General features: G+C 55.2%; 1 protein-coding gene across 1 annotated transcript in view; it reads right to left on the bottom strand.

Moving 5' to 3' along the window:
- The window catches only part of LOC143831251 (5'-nucleotidase domain-containing protein 2-like), a 26515-nt gene extending 11401 nt beyond the window's left edge, over positions 1–15114 (bottom strand). The window contains exons 1-6 of the mRNA XM_077324311.1: positions 14799–15114; positions 11943–12127; positions 10578–10652; positions 8841–8896; positions 8272–8365; positions 5454–5591 (exon numbers count right to left, since the gene is read on the bottom strand). Coding sequence (XP_077180426.1) covers positions 5454–5591; positions 8272–8365; positions 8841–8896; positions 10578–10652; positions 11943–12127; positions 14799–15075 — 825 coding nt within the window. The 5' untranslated portion in view covers positions 15076–15114. The remainder of the gene's footprint in view (positions 1–5453; positions 5592–8271; positions 8366–8840; positions 8897–10577; positions 10653–11942; positions 12128–14798) is intronic.
- Between the last annotated feature and the right edge of the window lie 412 nt (positions 15115–15526).

Genomic DNA, 15526 nt, shown 5'->3' with positions numbered 1-15526 from the left:
CAAAATAAGTTTACTGCTGCATACCATTTTGGGGGCTTCCTCACCGCCACCCAGAATCTGGCTTCAGGGAGAAGAAATGGGAGAGGGAGATGATGCATTTCATCTGAATTTTCCTCTCTCAGTTCCCCAGCCTTTTTGAGCCTGTGGGTTCCTTGGAAGTCTGACCCAGCGCGAGGGAGGCAGCCAAAATATGATTGCCATAAAATGGCTGCCACAGGAGGCGGAGCCAGCCGCAAAATGGCTGCTGCACCTTACTGTCAAGTCCCCCAGTGAAGCTCCTCGTGCTGAGGTTGGCAGCTGCTGCCAAGGCAATGTTTCTAAAAAATAGGCCCAGCCAATCAAATCTCCAGTCAGCAATCTGAAGCCCTACGTGGCCCCTCCATATTCCAAAAACACTTGGTGAGCACCAGGAAAGGAGTTGGTGGGCACCAAGTTGGGGACCCCTGGACTAGGCCCTGGGGGATTCAAGGCAAGGGATGCTTGACACACTGGATGTTTTGCTCCACCTTGCCTTCCTTACGGCAGCCTAGTTTCAAGGAGGATCCGCAGGACGCCGCCTTCAATTCGTCCTGTTTCTGTCCCTCCCCTCTCCACTTTCCTACGATCTGAAAAGATCATGTTCAAAGTGCTTTTCAATGCCACGTGGCAGGGAAGGTGTGCCTCTACCCTGGCACTCACCATTTTCTATCTATATCAGAGAGCATTTTGAGGGTTTCAAAATGGGAACCGCTAGATTGCTACAGCATGGTAGCATTATAATTCTCTGTGCCAGGTTACATTTCCAAAAAGCGATGCGTCCAGTTCTTTTTGTCACAGGGAAAAATGCAGACTGCACATTTCCCTTGATAACTGCACAATGAAAAGGACTACTGGCTTTTTTTTTTTTTAAAGAAAGAAAGCTGGGAACTACTAGAGAGAGGCAGCAGATCCTTAAAATATTATGGCAATCTTGCAACACCAAAAGTTTTTTAAGGAGCCCCCCCAACTTGGGGAGGAATGGTAGCCATGGAGGGGAGGAAGAAAGGAGATTATAGGAAAATAAAATAAATAAAAACTCAGGTGTGCATACACTCCTGGCTCTGCAAATGCGCCTGTATTTACAACAGCTACGAGAACTGCACAGCGAGTGTTAGGAAAACACTGTGGGCCCTCTCCAACTGGTTTTCTGTCTTCTATTTCTTGGATCCCCTCCAAACATCACCAAAATAACCTCAAGTTCACGACAGTTGCTAAGTCTCTTTCGTTGGAACAAGTTTGAAAATTTATCGACACACGCAAGGGGCGACGGCTGTTAGCAGGAGAAATAAATCATGCAGACACGCACAGCCAGGTGTGGGAACGCCTGTACGGTACACACACACGGGGCAACAGGGCCAGAAAGGGCCAAGGTATCTTAAAGACGTGATCTCTGCCCCAAGGCAAGTCTACCTCCTCCTCCCTGTTGCTCACATCACAAGCAAACAGCAGGCCGAGAACCCCACAAACAAAGAAAAACTGAATTATTCAAGAGAGTTCTTCCACGCAGGCAATAGATCTCCACTGTTTTAAGCGATTAACAAAGTTACTTAGATAAATTATTTGGGACTACGGGGAGTGGCCAAATGGTGGCTGGAAGTAGAACCCCGCTAAGTAGATTTTGCATCGTCTCAGTTATCGCGTTCAGACTTAGGCTTTGTCTACTCCGGTTCTGTTGCTAAATTTCTGGTCGGTTGCCTTGTTTGTGGGAGACCTCCAGCCTCCCGGCTACGCGGACTCCCTCTGAGGAATCCACCTCAAGTCCAAGAAAGAAAGGAGGACGAGAAACCGCATGAATTTAATAGATTACGCTCTGCAGACTGACCATTCCTGGCCCTATGGAGGCCCCACCTGGTCTCAACCAGGGCCAGGGCCTTTTTGGTCCTGGCCCCTACCTGGTGGAATGAGCTCCCAGAGGAGCTGCAGGCCCTCAGAGAGCTTTCTGTTTTCCGGAGGGCCTGTAAAACAGAGCTCTTCCGCCAGGTTTATGGCCGGGGGCTGTGCTAGAGCCCCTGTTATGGGTCCCCTCCTGGTTGGACCAGTTTACATCTGCTCCAAACACCCAGTCCCCTGTTGCCTCTGAAGCTATGTAAAGGGTATGATTTTTTGCCCTCTGAATTTTGGGATTTTGTGATGTTGAGGGGTTTTTAATGGGGGTTTAATGGGTTTTATCCGTTTTACTGTATGTTGAATTTTCTTTGAATCTCTATGTAACTCGCCGCGAGCCAGTTCCGGGAATGGCGGGCTAAAAATCTAATAAATAAATAATAGGTATCCCAAGGACAATCGGGCCAGGGGGTTTGAACGGACCAAGAGAGACTCTATCCAAGGAGGCAAAAATAAGCCAAGTATGAAAGCATAATGAAGTCTCAGAAGCTGTGTGGGGCATAGATCAGGTGCCCGTTTTCCCATTACTGGCGGATGCCAAGCCAAGATACAAGAAGGGACTTCACTTGCGTGTTTGACGCAAAACTGCAGATAGATGCACATTCAGGACTAAATCTTGACCCAGACAGAATGATGGTTCTTGATTATTTTGATTTCTTATTGTGAGCTCCACTTCTGAAATTATAATTACATATTCTTGGGAGTGTCACTTGTTCTGATTCTTATGCCACCAACCAGGCCTGATTGTAATACTGCACAATTATACGTACCCATATAGTTTATTTCCTGACTCTCTGGCTTGAAACGCATTTCGTCTATGGTCATATCATGTGCAACCATCGAGATTGTACAATGCTGCACGGACCGTGCCTTATGTTTTAATGTTGTTTTTAATCTTCTTAATAATGTGCACTTAATAATAAATACTTGTGTTTTAATTTTAATATATATTTGCTGCTTGACCTTTGGGTCCCTGACTCAGTTTCTCAGATTGGGTTTTCATTCCCTTTCAGTTTTTCCACCATGGAGCGGAAGTAACCAGTTCATACTTCAGGGGAAAGCGGAAGAGTAAATTAACATACAACAGAATTTATTTATGTACGTGATTGAAAATGCTTAAGAGATTCCAGAGAGAAATATGAATAGCAGGCAATTTGGATCCGATGGCAGGAGACTGAATTTCAATTAATTTATTCTGACACTTTGCCTTTAGGTAAGAACTGATGACTTCCATTCCACAACGCTGTATTTGAAAAACCATGTGTGCGCATGAAAGCTCGTATCTTAAATGTCTTAAAGGAGCCACTGGAATCAAAATTAATTCTATGAAACTGCAGATCCAACTAATTATTCAATGCCCTTTCCCACCCTTAAGCAAATCTCTAGAGAGTTTTCAGCAAACTCCCCCCACCACCCCCCAGGCCCTCCAAGTCTGGATTGGGAAATGCTTAGAGATTTGGGAGTGGAGCCTAGACAAGGGGGAAAACTCAGCAGAGTATAATGCCACAGACTGCCCCCCACCTGCTCTTTACTCCTGGGGATTGGATCACTGTCGTCCAGATATCAGTTGTGATTCCGGGAGATTTCCAGGCCCTGCCTAGAGGTTGGCAACCCTGGCCGTGGTCCCGCAGCAATGCAAGGCAGAGAGGGGCCTGTGGTCAAGGAACGGACAGATGCTGGCTCTGACCTCTTGTCCCGAGAGGGAGTCGTAAAACGCTCAAAACACCAGAGGCAGAGGGAGCAGAGGGGGAGGGGAGAGGGCCTCGGCTGCTGGCCTCCGAGCAGCTGGGATTTTCGATAAGCCCCCACGGCCCCTCCCACCTCTTCCTCCGGTTCAGGACAGACTGTTCTGCAGAAGCGGGGAGGGGACGGAGGGACACGTCACCCCTCTGCAGACGCACAGACACAAAGAGAAAACCAGATTCGAGTGGGTCACTGTGTGGGTCTGAAGCCGCAGGACAGAGTTGGAATCCGGGGGCACCTTTGATGTGGGGATGAGTTTGTTATGTGTGTGTGTGCACTTGTTCAGATAAGCCTGAGAAAACTGCACAATGGGCCTCCAGGACAAGCACAGAACAAGAAGTCTCCAAAACAACCCCCGCCTACAGAGGTTACACCCTGCACGCTGCAGCCCTCCTCCCTGGGTCGGGAAGCCAAGACAAACATTCCTGGCACCCAACAGCCCTCCGGATGCCAATCTGTGGTCCTGAAATATGCTGCTCACCACCCTAGGGATGCCAGCCTCCAGGTGTGGCCTGGGGATCCCCTGGAATTCCAGCTCCTCACCAGACTGCAGAGATCAGTTCCCCTGGAGGAAAGGGCTGCTTGGGAGGGGGGACTCTGTGGCCTTGGACCCCACTGAGGGTCAGGGATGCCAGCCTCCAGGTGTGGCCTGGGGATCCCCTGGAATTCCAGCTCCTCACCAGACTGCAGAGATCAGTTCCCCTGGAGGAAAGGGCTGCTTGGGAGGGGGGACTCTGTGGCCTTGGACCCCACTGAGGGTCAGGGATGCCAGCCTCCAGGTGGGGCCTGGGGATCCCCTGGAATTCCAGCTCCTCTCCAAACTGCAGAGATCAGTTCCCCTGGAGGAAAGGGCTGCTTGGGAGGGGGGACTCTGTGGCCTTGGACCCCACTGAGGGTCAGGGATGCCAGCCTCCAGGTGTGGCCTGGGGATCCCCTGGAATTCCAGCTCCTCACCAGACTGCAGAGATCAGTTCCCCTGGAGGAAAGGGCTGCTTGGGAGGGGGGACTCTGTGGCCTTGGACCCCACTGAGGGTCAGGGATGCCAGCCTCCAGGTGGGGCCTGGGGATCCCCTGGAATTCCAGCTCCTCTCCAGACTGCAGAGATCCGTTCCCCTGGAGGAAAGGGCTGCTTGAGAGGGGGGACTCTGTGGCCTTGGACCCCGCTGAGGGTCAGGGATGCCAGCCTCCAGGTGGGGCCTGGGGATCCCCTGGAATTCCAGCTCCTCTCCAGACGGCAGAGATCAGTTCCCCTGGAGGAAAGGGCTGCTTGGGAGGGGGGACTCTGTGGCCTTGGACCCCACTGAGGGTCAGGGATGCCAGCCTCCAGGTGGGGCCTGGGGATCCCCTGGAATTCCAGCTCCTCTCCAGACGGCAGAGATCAGTTCCCCTGGAGGAAAGGGCTGCTTGGGAGGGGGGACTCTGTGGCCTTGGACCCACTGAGGGTCAGGGATGCCAGCCTCCAGGTGGGGCCTGGGGATCCCCTGGAATTCCAGCTCCTCTCCAGACGGCAGAGATCAGTTCCCCTGGAGAAAAGGGCTGCTTGGGAGGGGGGACTCTGTGGCCTTGGACCCCGCTGAGGGTCAGGGATGCTAGCCTCCAGGTGGGGCCTGGGGACTCCCCGGAATTCCAGCTCCTCTCCAGACTGCAGAGCTCAGTTCCCCTGGAGAAAAGGGCTGCTTGGGAGGGGGGGACTCCCAAGCTGCCATGGCCTCCAAGGAAACTAGGCTAGAAATTTCTTGTCATGCCAGGCACCTCCCAGAGGCTCTAATCCCAAGGCCTATGCAGAAAAGGAGACTCTAAGAGGTATGAGACCTTACCGAGACGTCCTTGTATAGATGGATGGGGTCGTAGTCAATGTCATTGCTGATGAAGAAGTCATTGGCTACAGCCAAGAGGGTCATTTCCGGCAGGGAGAAAATGTCCATGAACTGCTTAATGGCCGGGCCCTGGAACAGAGGTGGAGAGTTGGGGGGTTATTTTCTGAGAACCAGGCTCTCCTCCGCCAGGGCTTTCCAATGGACTGCCACCTAGCACACTATGAATCAGGCATCAGCAATGATACAAATCAGCATAGAAGCAATGCAGAATCGGGTCAGTGTCTTTCCCATCCCCTCCTGCCTGGTCCTTCTAACTGGAGATGCCAGGGATTGAACCTGGGACCTTCTGACTGCCAAGCAGAGGCTCTGCCACTGAGCCAGGGTCTCAGGCCAAGGTCTTTCCCATCCCCTCCTGCCTGGTCCTTCTAACTGGAGATGCCGGGGATTGAACCTGGGACCTCCTGCCTGCCAAGCAGAGGCTCTGCCACTGAGCCAGGGTTTCAGGCCAAGGTCTTTCCCATCCCCTCCTGCCTGGTCCTTTTAACTGGAGATTCCAGGGATTGAACCTGGGACCTTCTGCCTGCCAAGCAGAGGCTCTGCCACTGAGCCAGGGTCTCAGGCCAAGGTCTTTCCCATCCCCTCCTGCCTGGTCCTTTGAACTGGAGATGCCGGGGATTGAACCTGGGACCTCCTTCCTGCCAAGCAGAGGCTCTGCCACTGAGCCAGGGCCTCAGGCCAAGGTCTTTCCCATCCCCTCCTGCCTGGTCCTTTTAGCTGGAGATGCCGGGGATTGAACCTGGGACCTTCTGCCTCCCAAGCAGAGGCTCTGCCACTGAGCCAGGGTCTCAGGCCAAGGTCTTTCCCATCCCCTCCTGCCTGGTCCTTTCAACTGGAGATGCCGGGGATTGAACCTGGGACCTTCTGCCTGCCAAGCAGAGGCTCTGCCACTGAGCCAGGGTCTCAAGCCAAGGTCTTCCCCATCCCCTCCTTCCTGGTCCTTCTAACTGGAGATGCCGGGGATTGAGCCTGGGACCTTCTGCCTGCCAAGCGGAGGCTCTGCCACTGAGCCAGGGTCTCAGGCCAAGGTCTTCCCCATCCCCTCCTTCCTGGTCCTTCTAAGTGGAGATGCTGGGGATTGAACCTGGGACCTTCTGCCTGCCAAGCAGAGGCTCTGCCACTGAGCCAGGGTCTCAGGCCAAGGTCTTTCCCCTCCTGCCTGGTCCTTTTCACTGGAGATGTCGTGGATTGAACCTGGGACCGCCTGCATGCCAAGCAGAGGCTCTGCCACTGAGCCAAGGTCTCAGGCCAAGGTCTTTCCATCCCCTTCTGCCTGGTCCTTTTCACTGGAGATGCCGGGGATTGAACCTGGGACCTTCTGCCTGCCAAGCAGAGGCTCTGCCACTGAGCCAGGGTCCCAGGCCAAGGTCTGTCCCATCCCCTCCTGCCTGGTCCTTCTAACTGGAGATGCCGGGGATTGAACCTGGGACCTTCTGCCTGCCAAGCAGAGGCTCTGCCACTGAGCCAGGGTCCCAGGTCAAGGTCTTCCCCATCCCCTCCTGCCTGGTCCTTCTAACTGGAGATGCCGGGGATTGAACCTGGGACCTCCTGCCTGCCAAGCAGAGGCTCTGCCACTGAGCCAGGGTCTCAGGCCAAGGTCTTTCCCATCCCCTCCTGCCTGGTCCTTCTAACTGGAGATGCCGGGGATTGAACCTGGGACCTTCTGCCTGCCAAGCAGAGGCTCTGCCACTGAGCCAGGGTCTCAGGCCAAGGTCTTTCCCATCCCCTCCTGCCTGGTCCTTTCAACTGGAGATGCTGCTGGGGATTGAACCTGGGACCTTCTGCCTGCCAAGCAGAGGCTCTGCCCCTGAGCCAGCGTCTCAGGTCAAGGTCTTTCCCATCCCCTCCTGCCTGGTCCTTCTAAGTGGAGATGCTGGGGATAGAACCTGGGACCTTCTGCATGCCAAACACAGGCTCTGCCCCTGAGCCAGCGTCTCAGGCCAAGGTCTTTCCCATCCCCTCCTGCCTGGTCCTTCTAAGTGGAGATGCTGGGGATAGAACCTGGGACCTTCTGCCTGCCAAGCAGAGGCTCTGCCCCTGAGCCAGCGTCTCAGGCCAAGGTCTTTCCCATCCCCTCCTGCCTGGTCCTTCTAAGTGGAGATGCTGGGGATAGAACCTGGGACCTTCTGCCTGCCAAGCAGAGGCTCTACCCCTGAGCCAGCGTCTCAGGTCAAGGTCTTTCCCATCCCCTCCTGCCTGGTCCTTCTAAGTGGAGATGCTGGGGATAGAACCTGGGACCTTCTGCATGCCAAACACAGGCTCTGCCCCTGAGCCAGCGTCTCAGGCCAAGGTCTTCCCCATCCCCTCCTGCCTGGTCCTTCTAAGTGGAGATGCTGGGGATAGAACCTGGGACCTTCTGCCTGCCAAGCAGAGGCTCTGCCCCTGAGCCAGCGTCTCAGGTCAAGGTCTTTCCCATCCCCTCCTGCCTGGTCCTTCTAAGTGGAGATGCTGGGGATAGAACCTGGGACCTTCTGCATGCCAAACACAGGCTCTGCCCCTGAGCCAGCGTCTCAGGCCAAGGTCTTCCCCATCCCCTCCTGCCTGGTCCTTCTAAGTGGAGATGCTGGGGATAGAACCTGGGACCTTCTACATGCCAAACACAGGCTCTGCCCCTGAGCCAGCGTCTCAGGTCAAGGTCTTCCCCATCCCCTCCTGCCCGGTCCTGTTAACTGAAATGCCAGGGATTGAACCTGGGACCTTCTGCCTGCCAAGATGGAGAGTTGCCTCCAAAGCAGCCAGCAAGGGAGCCTACCTTGCCATAGAAGCCGCTCGCCTGGTGCAGGGGGATATGGTGGGTCCCTTCATACATCTCCAGCACCTCCTCATCCGGAACAGGTTTGAAACCCCTGCAGGAGACAAAAGGGAGGAAGGATTGAACTGCCCGGCAGAGACAGCGTCAGGAATCAGCTAGATAATGCATCACAAGAGATGAGGGTACAAAACAGCACGTTGTTGCTACTTCGCAGACTGACACAGAAGTGATGTCCCATCAATTTCAAATGGAACTTTCTTCTTAGGCCCACTGCATTCACCTCTGCAGTTTGTGATTTATGCTACTGGTGGCTACTGGCCATGGTGACTAAAGTGAACCTCCACATTCAGAGGCAGTCAACCTCTGAATGCCAGAGCCAGGAGGCAACATGAGGGGAAGACCTCAGCCTTTCTGCCCCATTGCTGGCCCTGCAGAGGAACTGATTGGGCACTGTGTGAGACAGGAGGCTGGACTAGATGAACCATCAATGGTCTGATCTGATGTTCTTAGGAAGGCCAGAATGGTCACATGAAAGTTATGACATAGCCCTGATCCTGAGAGCCACCTACCGGTACACGGTGCCCAGTTGGATGTAGTGAAAGGCATCTATCTTCATGAGCAAGCCCTACAAAGGAAGAGAAAAAGGTGAGTCACCCTAAACAGTCCCCTTTGGATCTTTGCCTTCAGGGCTCCAAGACGTTAGGCTGGTCTTCCAAACAAGTCGACAGACATTATGGGATTACCAAAATTATTATGTTTAGAGGCTCTGCCACTGAGCAAGGGTCTTAGGTCAAGGTCTTTCCCATCCCCTCCTGCCTGGTCCTTCTAACTGGAGATGCCGGGGATTGAACCTAGGACCTCCTGCCTGCCAAGCAGAGGCTCTGCCACTGAGCCAGGGTCTCAGGCCAAGGTCTTTCCCATCCCCTCCTGCCTGGTCCTTCTAACTGGAGATGCCGGGGATTGAACCTGGGACCTTTTGCCTGCCAAGCAGAGGCTCTGCCACTGAGCCAGGGTCTCAGGCCAAGGTCTTTCCCATCCCCTCCTGCCTGGTCCTTTTAACTGGAGATTCCAGGGATTGAACTGGGGACCTTCTGCCTGCCAAGCAGAGGCTCTGCCACTGAGTCAGGATCTCAGGCCAAGGTCTTTCCCATCCCCTCCTGCCTGGCCTTTTTGACTGGATATATCAGCGATTGAACCTGGAACCTTCTGCCTGCCATGCAGAGGGTCTCTGGTCAAGGTCTTTTCACCTTCCTGCCTGGGCCTTTTAACTGGAGATGCTGGGGGCTGAACCTGGGACCTTCTGCCTGCCAAGCAGAGGCTCTCCCAAAGCACCATGTATTGTTCTCCTAGCCTCCATTTTATCCTTACCACAAATTCTGTGAGGTAGATGAGGCTGAAAGTATGTGACTGGCCCAACGTTGCCCATGGTAGAGCAGGGACTCGAACCTGAGTCTCCCAGATCCTAGTCCAACACTACACCACACTAGCTCACTTGAAGGACCGTCTCTTCCCATTACACAATCCACTCCCCATCAGGCAGCTTTCCTCATGTTCTGCTCCCAGAGCACCTGCCTGCAAATCTAAGGTGGGTGGATGCTTTCTTGGATGCTTTAGGATGCTTTGGGCTGATCCTGTGTTGAGCAGGGGGTTGGACTAGATGGCCTCTATTACCCCTTCCAACTCTAGGATTCTATGATTCTGTTAACAGAGACTGGACTTCTTGGTGATGGCCCTTCACCTTGGGAACCTCCCCTGAGGTTAAGCTACTGCCTCTTTCATTCTTCTTCATTCACCCTACTGAGACATTTCTCCTCAGGCTTTTTGAAGAAGTTACAATTTTTATCTTCCCTCAGCCATGGATTCTTGAGGTGTCTTTTTCGTAGTCGTCTTTCAACAGCCTGCGCCTGGCTTGACGGCCATTTTGGAAATACTTAACTGGATGAACATCATTTTATTCTGCTTTTTTTGTCCCTAGCAGGACCAGGACTTGTTTGATTGCTGGTTTTCATGCTGACAATTCCCCTGTTGGTTTCTTAAATTGATTTGTGTTGTTCTATTGCAGGGGTAGTCAAACTGCGGCCCTCCAGATGTCCATGGACTACAATTCCCAGGAGCCCCCTGCCAGCGAATGCTGGCAGGGGGCTCCTGGGAATTGTAGTCCATGGACATCTGGAGGGCTGCAGTTTGACTACCCCTGTTCTATTGATTCTGCCTCATGAGCCATCTTGGAAGGGGTCTCTGGAGAAGTAAAGCATTATTTTTAATTCCAAATGAATCATAAAATTAGCCTCCTGGGCCTCTCTCACCTTGGCAATGTCATAGTGTAAACCCCGGATCGCAAAGTTCGGCAAGTATTCGTACTTCAGGATGCCTGTCGGATACTGAGGGGACAGAGTTCGAAACAAGCCATTAGGAGGGAGGGACGGGAAAGTAGCAGATTAAGACGTTTCAAGAATCTCAGGAGAAATGACATTCAGAGAATGCTTTGAGTAACAACCTTCCTTGACTTGGCAATGCAGTCAAATTCCTTTGAAGCATTTTATGTCGGTTGCCCGGAGACAGGAGATTTCATGGCAGGAAACACAACTCATAAAGGGCAGATATAGGCTCTACCTATTACTTTAAAGCAGGGTCCCCAACATGGTGCCCCTGGTCCATACAGGCCATCTAGTCCAACCCCCTGCTCAACGCTGATCCTGCGTTGAGCAGGGGGTTGGACTAGATGGCCTGTATGGCCCCTTCCAACTCTAGGATTCTATGATTCTATGGGCACCAGGCGGGCTTTTGCCCAGCAGGTCTTCTGACTGGGTGTGCAGATATGTTGCCTCAGCCATGGTTGCCACCATAGCATCAGGGTCTTTTTTACACTAGTGTGCATGTATGCAAGAATACATTCTTATACAATATGTCCATTTTCAAAGGTATTTTGTTACGCAGAGCTTCTCTCGGAAATACTGAAGAGTTACTATTAGAATTATGCATAAACTCACTCCTTGGCATTTTGTAACCTGGCCCCACCTCCTGCAGCAGCCATTTTGTAGCTGTCCCCACCTCCTATGGCCGCCATTTTGTGGCTGGGCCCACCTCCTGTGGCAGCCATTTTGTGGCTTGGGCCACTATTCTGTGTCAGAATTCCACAACTTCCTGTAAGCTTGAAAAGGCTGGGGACCCTTGCTCTAAAGAAGGGCTAACTGACTGCAACCAGGACGGCCATTTTTGTTGTTTGCGAGCCTGCCGGTTTGTGAGGTGACGGGGTGTTGCTGTTGTAAACCGTAAGGGAGCAGGCAAGCGAAGGAAGCTGACCCCATCCGGACCCTCTGCCTCAGCTCCGATCAATCAATCATCCACGTAGGGGTGGCCAGATCCCTGCTTTCCAGACGCACCTCACCCTCACAAACCTACCCCAACCCTGAAGACCATTGTGTCAAAATGTGGCATGCTGAAGTCATTGGGAAGTGATGTTGGAGAGGCTGAAGCTCTGGCATTTGGGCAAAACTCTATGGTTGGAAGCAAATTCTACCATAGAGTCTTGCCCAAAAGCCAGAGCGGCACCCCCGGACATCCCCGACATCACTTCTGGGTGAGGTCATCCCCTTGTATCACGTCCAGAAAGCGCCTCCATCCCCCGCCAGCAGGGCCAATGGATTTGGCGACCCTAATGCCACGCGTACCTTATACTGCTCTACCAGGATGTCCCGGGCAGTGTTGTAGATCTGGGAGTGAATAGCAGAAGAGTACAAGGCCAAGGTGTAGTCATAGTCGAAGCCGTAGACCCCGATGGTGCTGAGAGAGATCTCATTGTTGGCGTAGATGGTCGACGGGTTCAGGAGATTGCACACCCCGGGTGGGAGCAAGTCTGAAGGAAGAAGAGCAGGCATGAGGAGACCCACAGTGGCAGCTCAAGGCTGCAAGAGATGCCCCTTAAATCTCAGGCCTGACAAATGCACCAAAATCTACCCTTCTCCCTCCTGGGAAGTTTTTAAGCAGAGGCTAGACATCTGACAGAAATGCGGATTTTATGAATTTAGGCCGATTGGGCGTGGGTGGGCAGGAAGGGTTGTCTCAGTGGTTGTCTCTTGTGACCCTTCCTTGCATACCCAGGGAATTGTTGATTGCCACTGTGGGATGGGAGGTGAATTCCCTCCAGGCCAGGCTGGATTCTGGAGATTGTTGTTGGTGGTGATAGGGATCACTTGGGCATGAAAGTGGGGTCATTGTGGGTGGGCAGGTAGTTGTGAGTTCCTGCATTGTGCAGGGGGATAGACTAGAATCTAGATGACTCTAGAGGTCCCTTCCAACTCTATGATTCTGATTCTACCCTCACACCCCCTGGCTAGTTGAACACTCTCATCCTAGCCTACACTACAGGGTTGTTGTGAGGATAAAATGGAGGCGAGGAGAACAGCACGACGCCCTGCGGTTAGACCACCAGAGGAACGGGTGGGCCACTGCGAAAGAAAAGATGTTGAACCAGATGGACCCTCCCTGGCCTGATCCAGCAGGGCTCTTCTTCTGCTCTGCTTCACAAAGCGCCACATGGCTGAACTAGTTCTCTGTGCGGCGTCTGTCACACCCCAGAGCAGGCTCCCTTTGCATGCAGGCCCCACACCACCCAGTGGCTCCGTTGGAGGAACGCGCCGTGCCCGTTGAGGAGAAGGCTCGGCTCTTGTAAACATCCCCTGACTGGAGCGTGCTCACGTCGAAGGCAACTGCGTCTGGGCGATGACTCAGCCCGTCTGGGAGCACGGAGAGCGCGTCGTAGCCCTCTGTTTTGCTTTCTCCTCCCGCCCCCCCCCTCCATCTGACGACCGGTCTAGCTGGAAATAAATCCCTGCAGTCAGCACGCATGAACGTCATCCCTTCGCTGGGCTCAGCACGGGCTAGGCAGAAGGGAGAACTGGGCGGGGGGGGGGGGGCTGAACAACAAAGCAAAGCTGCTCGTGCCACAGCTGAAGGGGAAGGAAGGGGCCTTTGTGCCTAGCTGCTTTTGTGCATAGTTGCGCGAAGGAGGACGAGACGGCGGAAGGAAGGGAGGGCAGTGGAAAGACCAGCATCTCCATAAAGGGGGAAATTATTGCGGGCAAGACGGGGAACCCAGCCCATTTCTGCTTCGGAATAACGTTTCCCCATCATCCAAGCGGGTTAGATTTAAACCCGGCATGCCCCGCACCCCCCTTTCTCTGGATTGTGTTGTTCTAGGCCAGCCTGAGTCATTCAGGTCAGGGCAAGAGACGAACTCAGGGGTGGGCAAACTGCGGCCCTCCAGATGTCCATGGACTACAATTCCCATGAGCCCCTGCCAGCAACGTTGCCCACCCCTGGAACTGGTGTGGTTTATCATTGCCTGCCAACCACTTCCAAACTGCAATATCCTGGGATATCAGGCTGCTGGGCAGAAGATGAGGTCCTACACTGTCTTCCGGGTGCTTGGGGGGCCACAGTGGGAGGGCTTCTGAAGTTCTGGCCCCATTGGTGGACCTCCTGGAGGCCCCTGGGGTTTGGCCACCATGGGACACAGAGGGCTACACCGGAGGGCCCACCGGCCTGATCCAACATCCCTTAGGTTCTTTATCACACACCGACGCACAAAGGTACATGCAGAATACACCTGTGTTCACCGTAACCTGTGAGCAGGGCCGGTGTTACTCCAATATGCCACCGCTACCAGGAGAACTAGAGGCAGAGTTTGGAAGCAAGGAATCAAAGAGTTGTCCCAGTTCCCATATTCTGCTCCAGCAGCCCTTCTGGCATTAGGGGTATCCGGGCCAGAATAATTGCATGAGCCTCTCACAGCCCCCCACCCCACCCCACACTCCCCACCCCCAGCCATCCTTGCCACCTTCTTCCCAGCAGGGCCCCTGCCCTGGAAAGGAGACACAAAGCCCAGGGCAAGGGTGGGAGGGGAGATCCGTCTCCCCTGCCACCCTTGCAGGTTGGCACACAACTAGGGGGCCGGCAGCGGAGGGGAAGGAGGGATCCCCAGGGGGAGGCCTCGAGTCACAATAGGGGCGGCTGGCTGCCGGCCGGAAAGAAGGACGGGGACGCGCAGAGGCCCGGGGGCATCCCGACGTGCAAGATGGCACGCCTCTGCAAACCCCGGGCCTGCGTGCAAAGCAAGGCGGCAGGTAGAAGCCCGCACGCAGGGCGCCTTCTTCGGCCAGGTGCCCAAGGGTTCGCCCCCGGGAAGGGGGATCGGGCCGCGGCGCCATCCGAGTCCCTCTCCGTTCCACCGGTACAATGTGCACCCAGCTCCCCGAGGCCGACCTTGCAAGGCTGTTTGGAGCAAGGGCTCCCGGTCTGGAGACTCTAGGGGTGCCAACCTCCAAGCGGGCCCGGGAGATCTCCCCGGATTGCAAGTTGGGCCGCGGGGTCTGTAGGGTTTAGAGATCCCCCGGGAGTGAAGCTGAGCGCTGGCCGACCCTTCCCCGGAGAAACGAGCAGCCGCGATCCTAGGCGACGCCCCCCCCCCCCCAGCCCTCCAGGACCGCAGCGCCCGGGAGGTGGCAAGCGCCGCGGGCGGGACTCACCCTGCACCAGCCGCTTCACCTCCCCGTAGCGCGCCCACAGGAAGCTCTTGTTGTCCGGCCCGGCCGCCGGGGCGCTGCTGGAGGAGAAGGCGCGGGCGGCAGGGTCCTCGTCGCCGCTGGGGGGTCGCCGCGCGGGGCTCGGCCGGCTCCCGTAGGGAGGACGCGGAGGGGGAGGCTGCACGGCAGGGACGGCGCCCTCGGCCCCGAGGCGGGTGCAGAAGGAGGCGGACGGCGCCGCCAGGCGAAGCAGACCCAGCCGCGCGGCAGGCCCCGCCATGGTGCCCACGGACTCTGCGGGGCTCGGAGAGGAGCGGGGGAGGGACGGAGGGCAGGCCCCGCCTCGGGGGAGGGAGGGAGGGACGGAGGGCAGCCCACCCACCCCCTCCAGACGGAGCTCTCCGCCGGAAGGGCATGCCAGCCTCCCGGTGGGGACGGGGGATCACCCGGGATTCCAGCTCCTCTCCAGACTGCAGAGATCAGTTCCCCTGGAGAGAAGGGCTGCTTGGGAGGGGGGACTCTGTGGCCTTGGACCCCCCTGAGGGTCAGGGATGCCAGCCTCCAGGTGGGGCCTGGGGATCCCCTGGAATTCCAGCTCCTCTCCAGACTGCAGAGATCAGTTCCCCTGGAGGAAAGGGCTGCTTGGGAGGGGGGACTCTGTGGCCTTGGACCCCACTGAGGGTCAGGGATGCCAGCCTCCAGGTGGGGCCTGGGGATCCCCTGGAATTCCT

The sequence above is a fragment of the Paroedura picta genome, chromosome 3 (assembly GCF_049243985.1).
Source record: "Paroedura picta isolate Pp20150507F chromosome 3, Ppicta_v3.0, whole genome shotgun sequence".
NCBI lineage: Eukaryota > Metazoa > Chordata > Lepidosauria > Squamata > Gekkonidae > Paroedura > Paroedura picta.
Note: the sequence above shows the minus strand (reverse complement) of the source record. Positions and strands in the feature narration are given on the sequence as shown.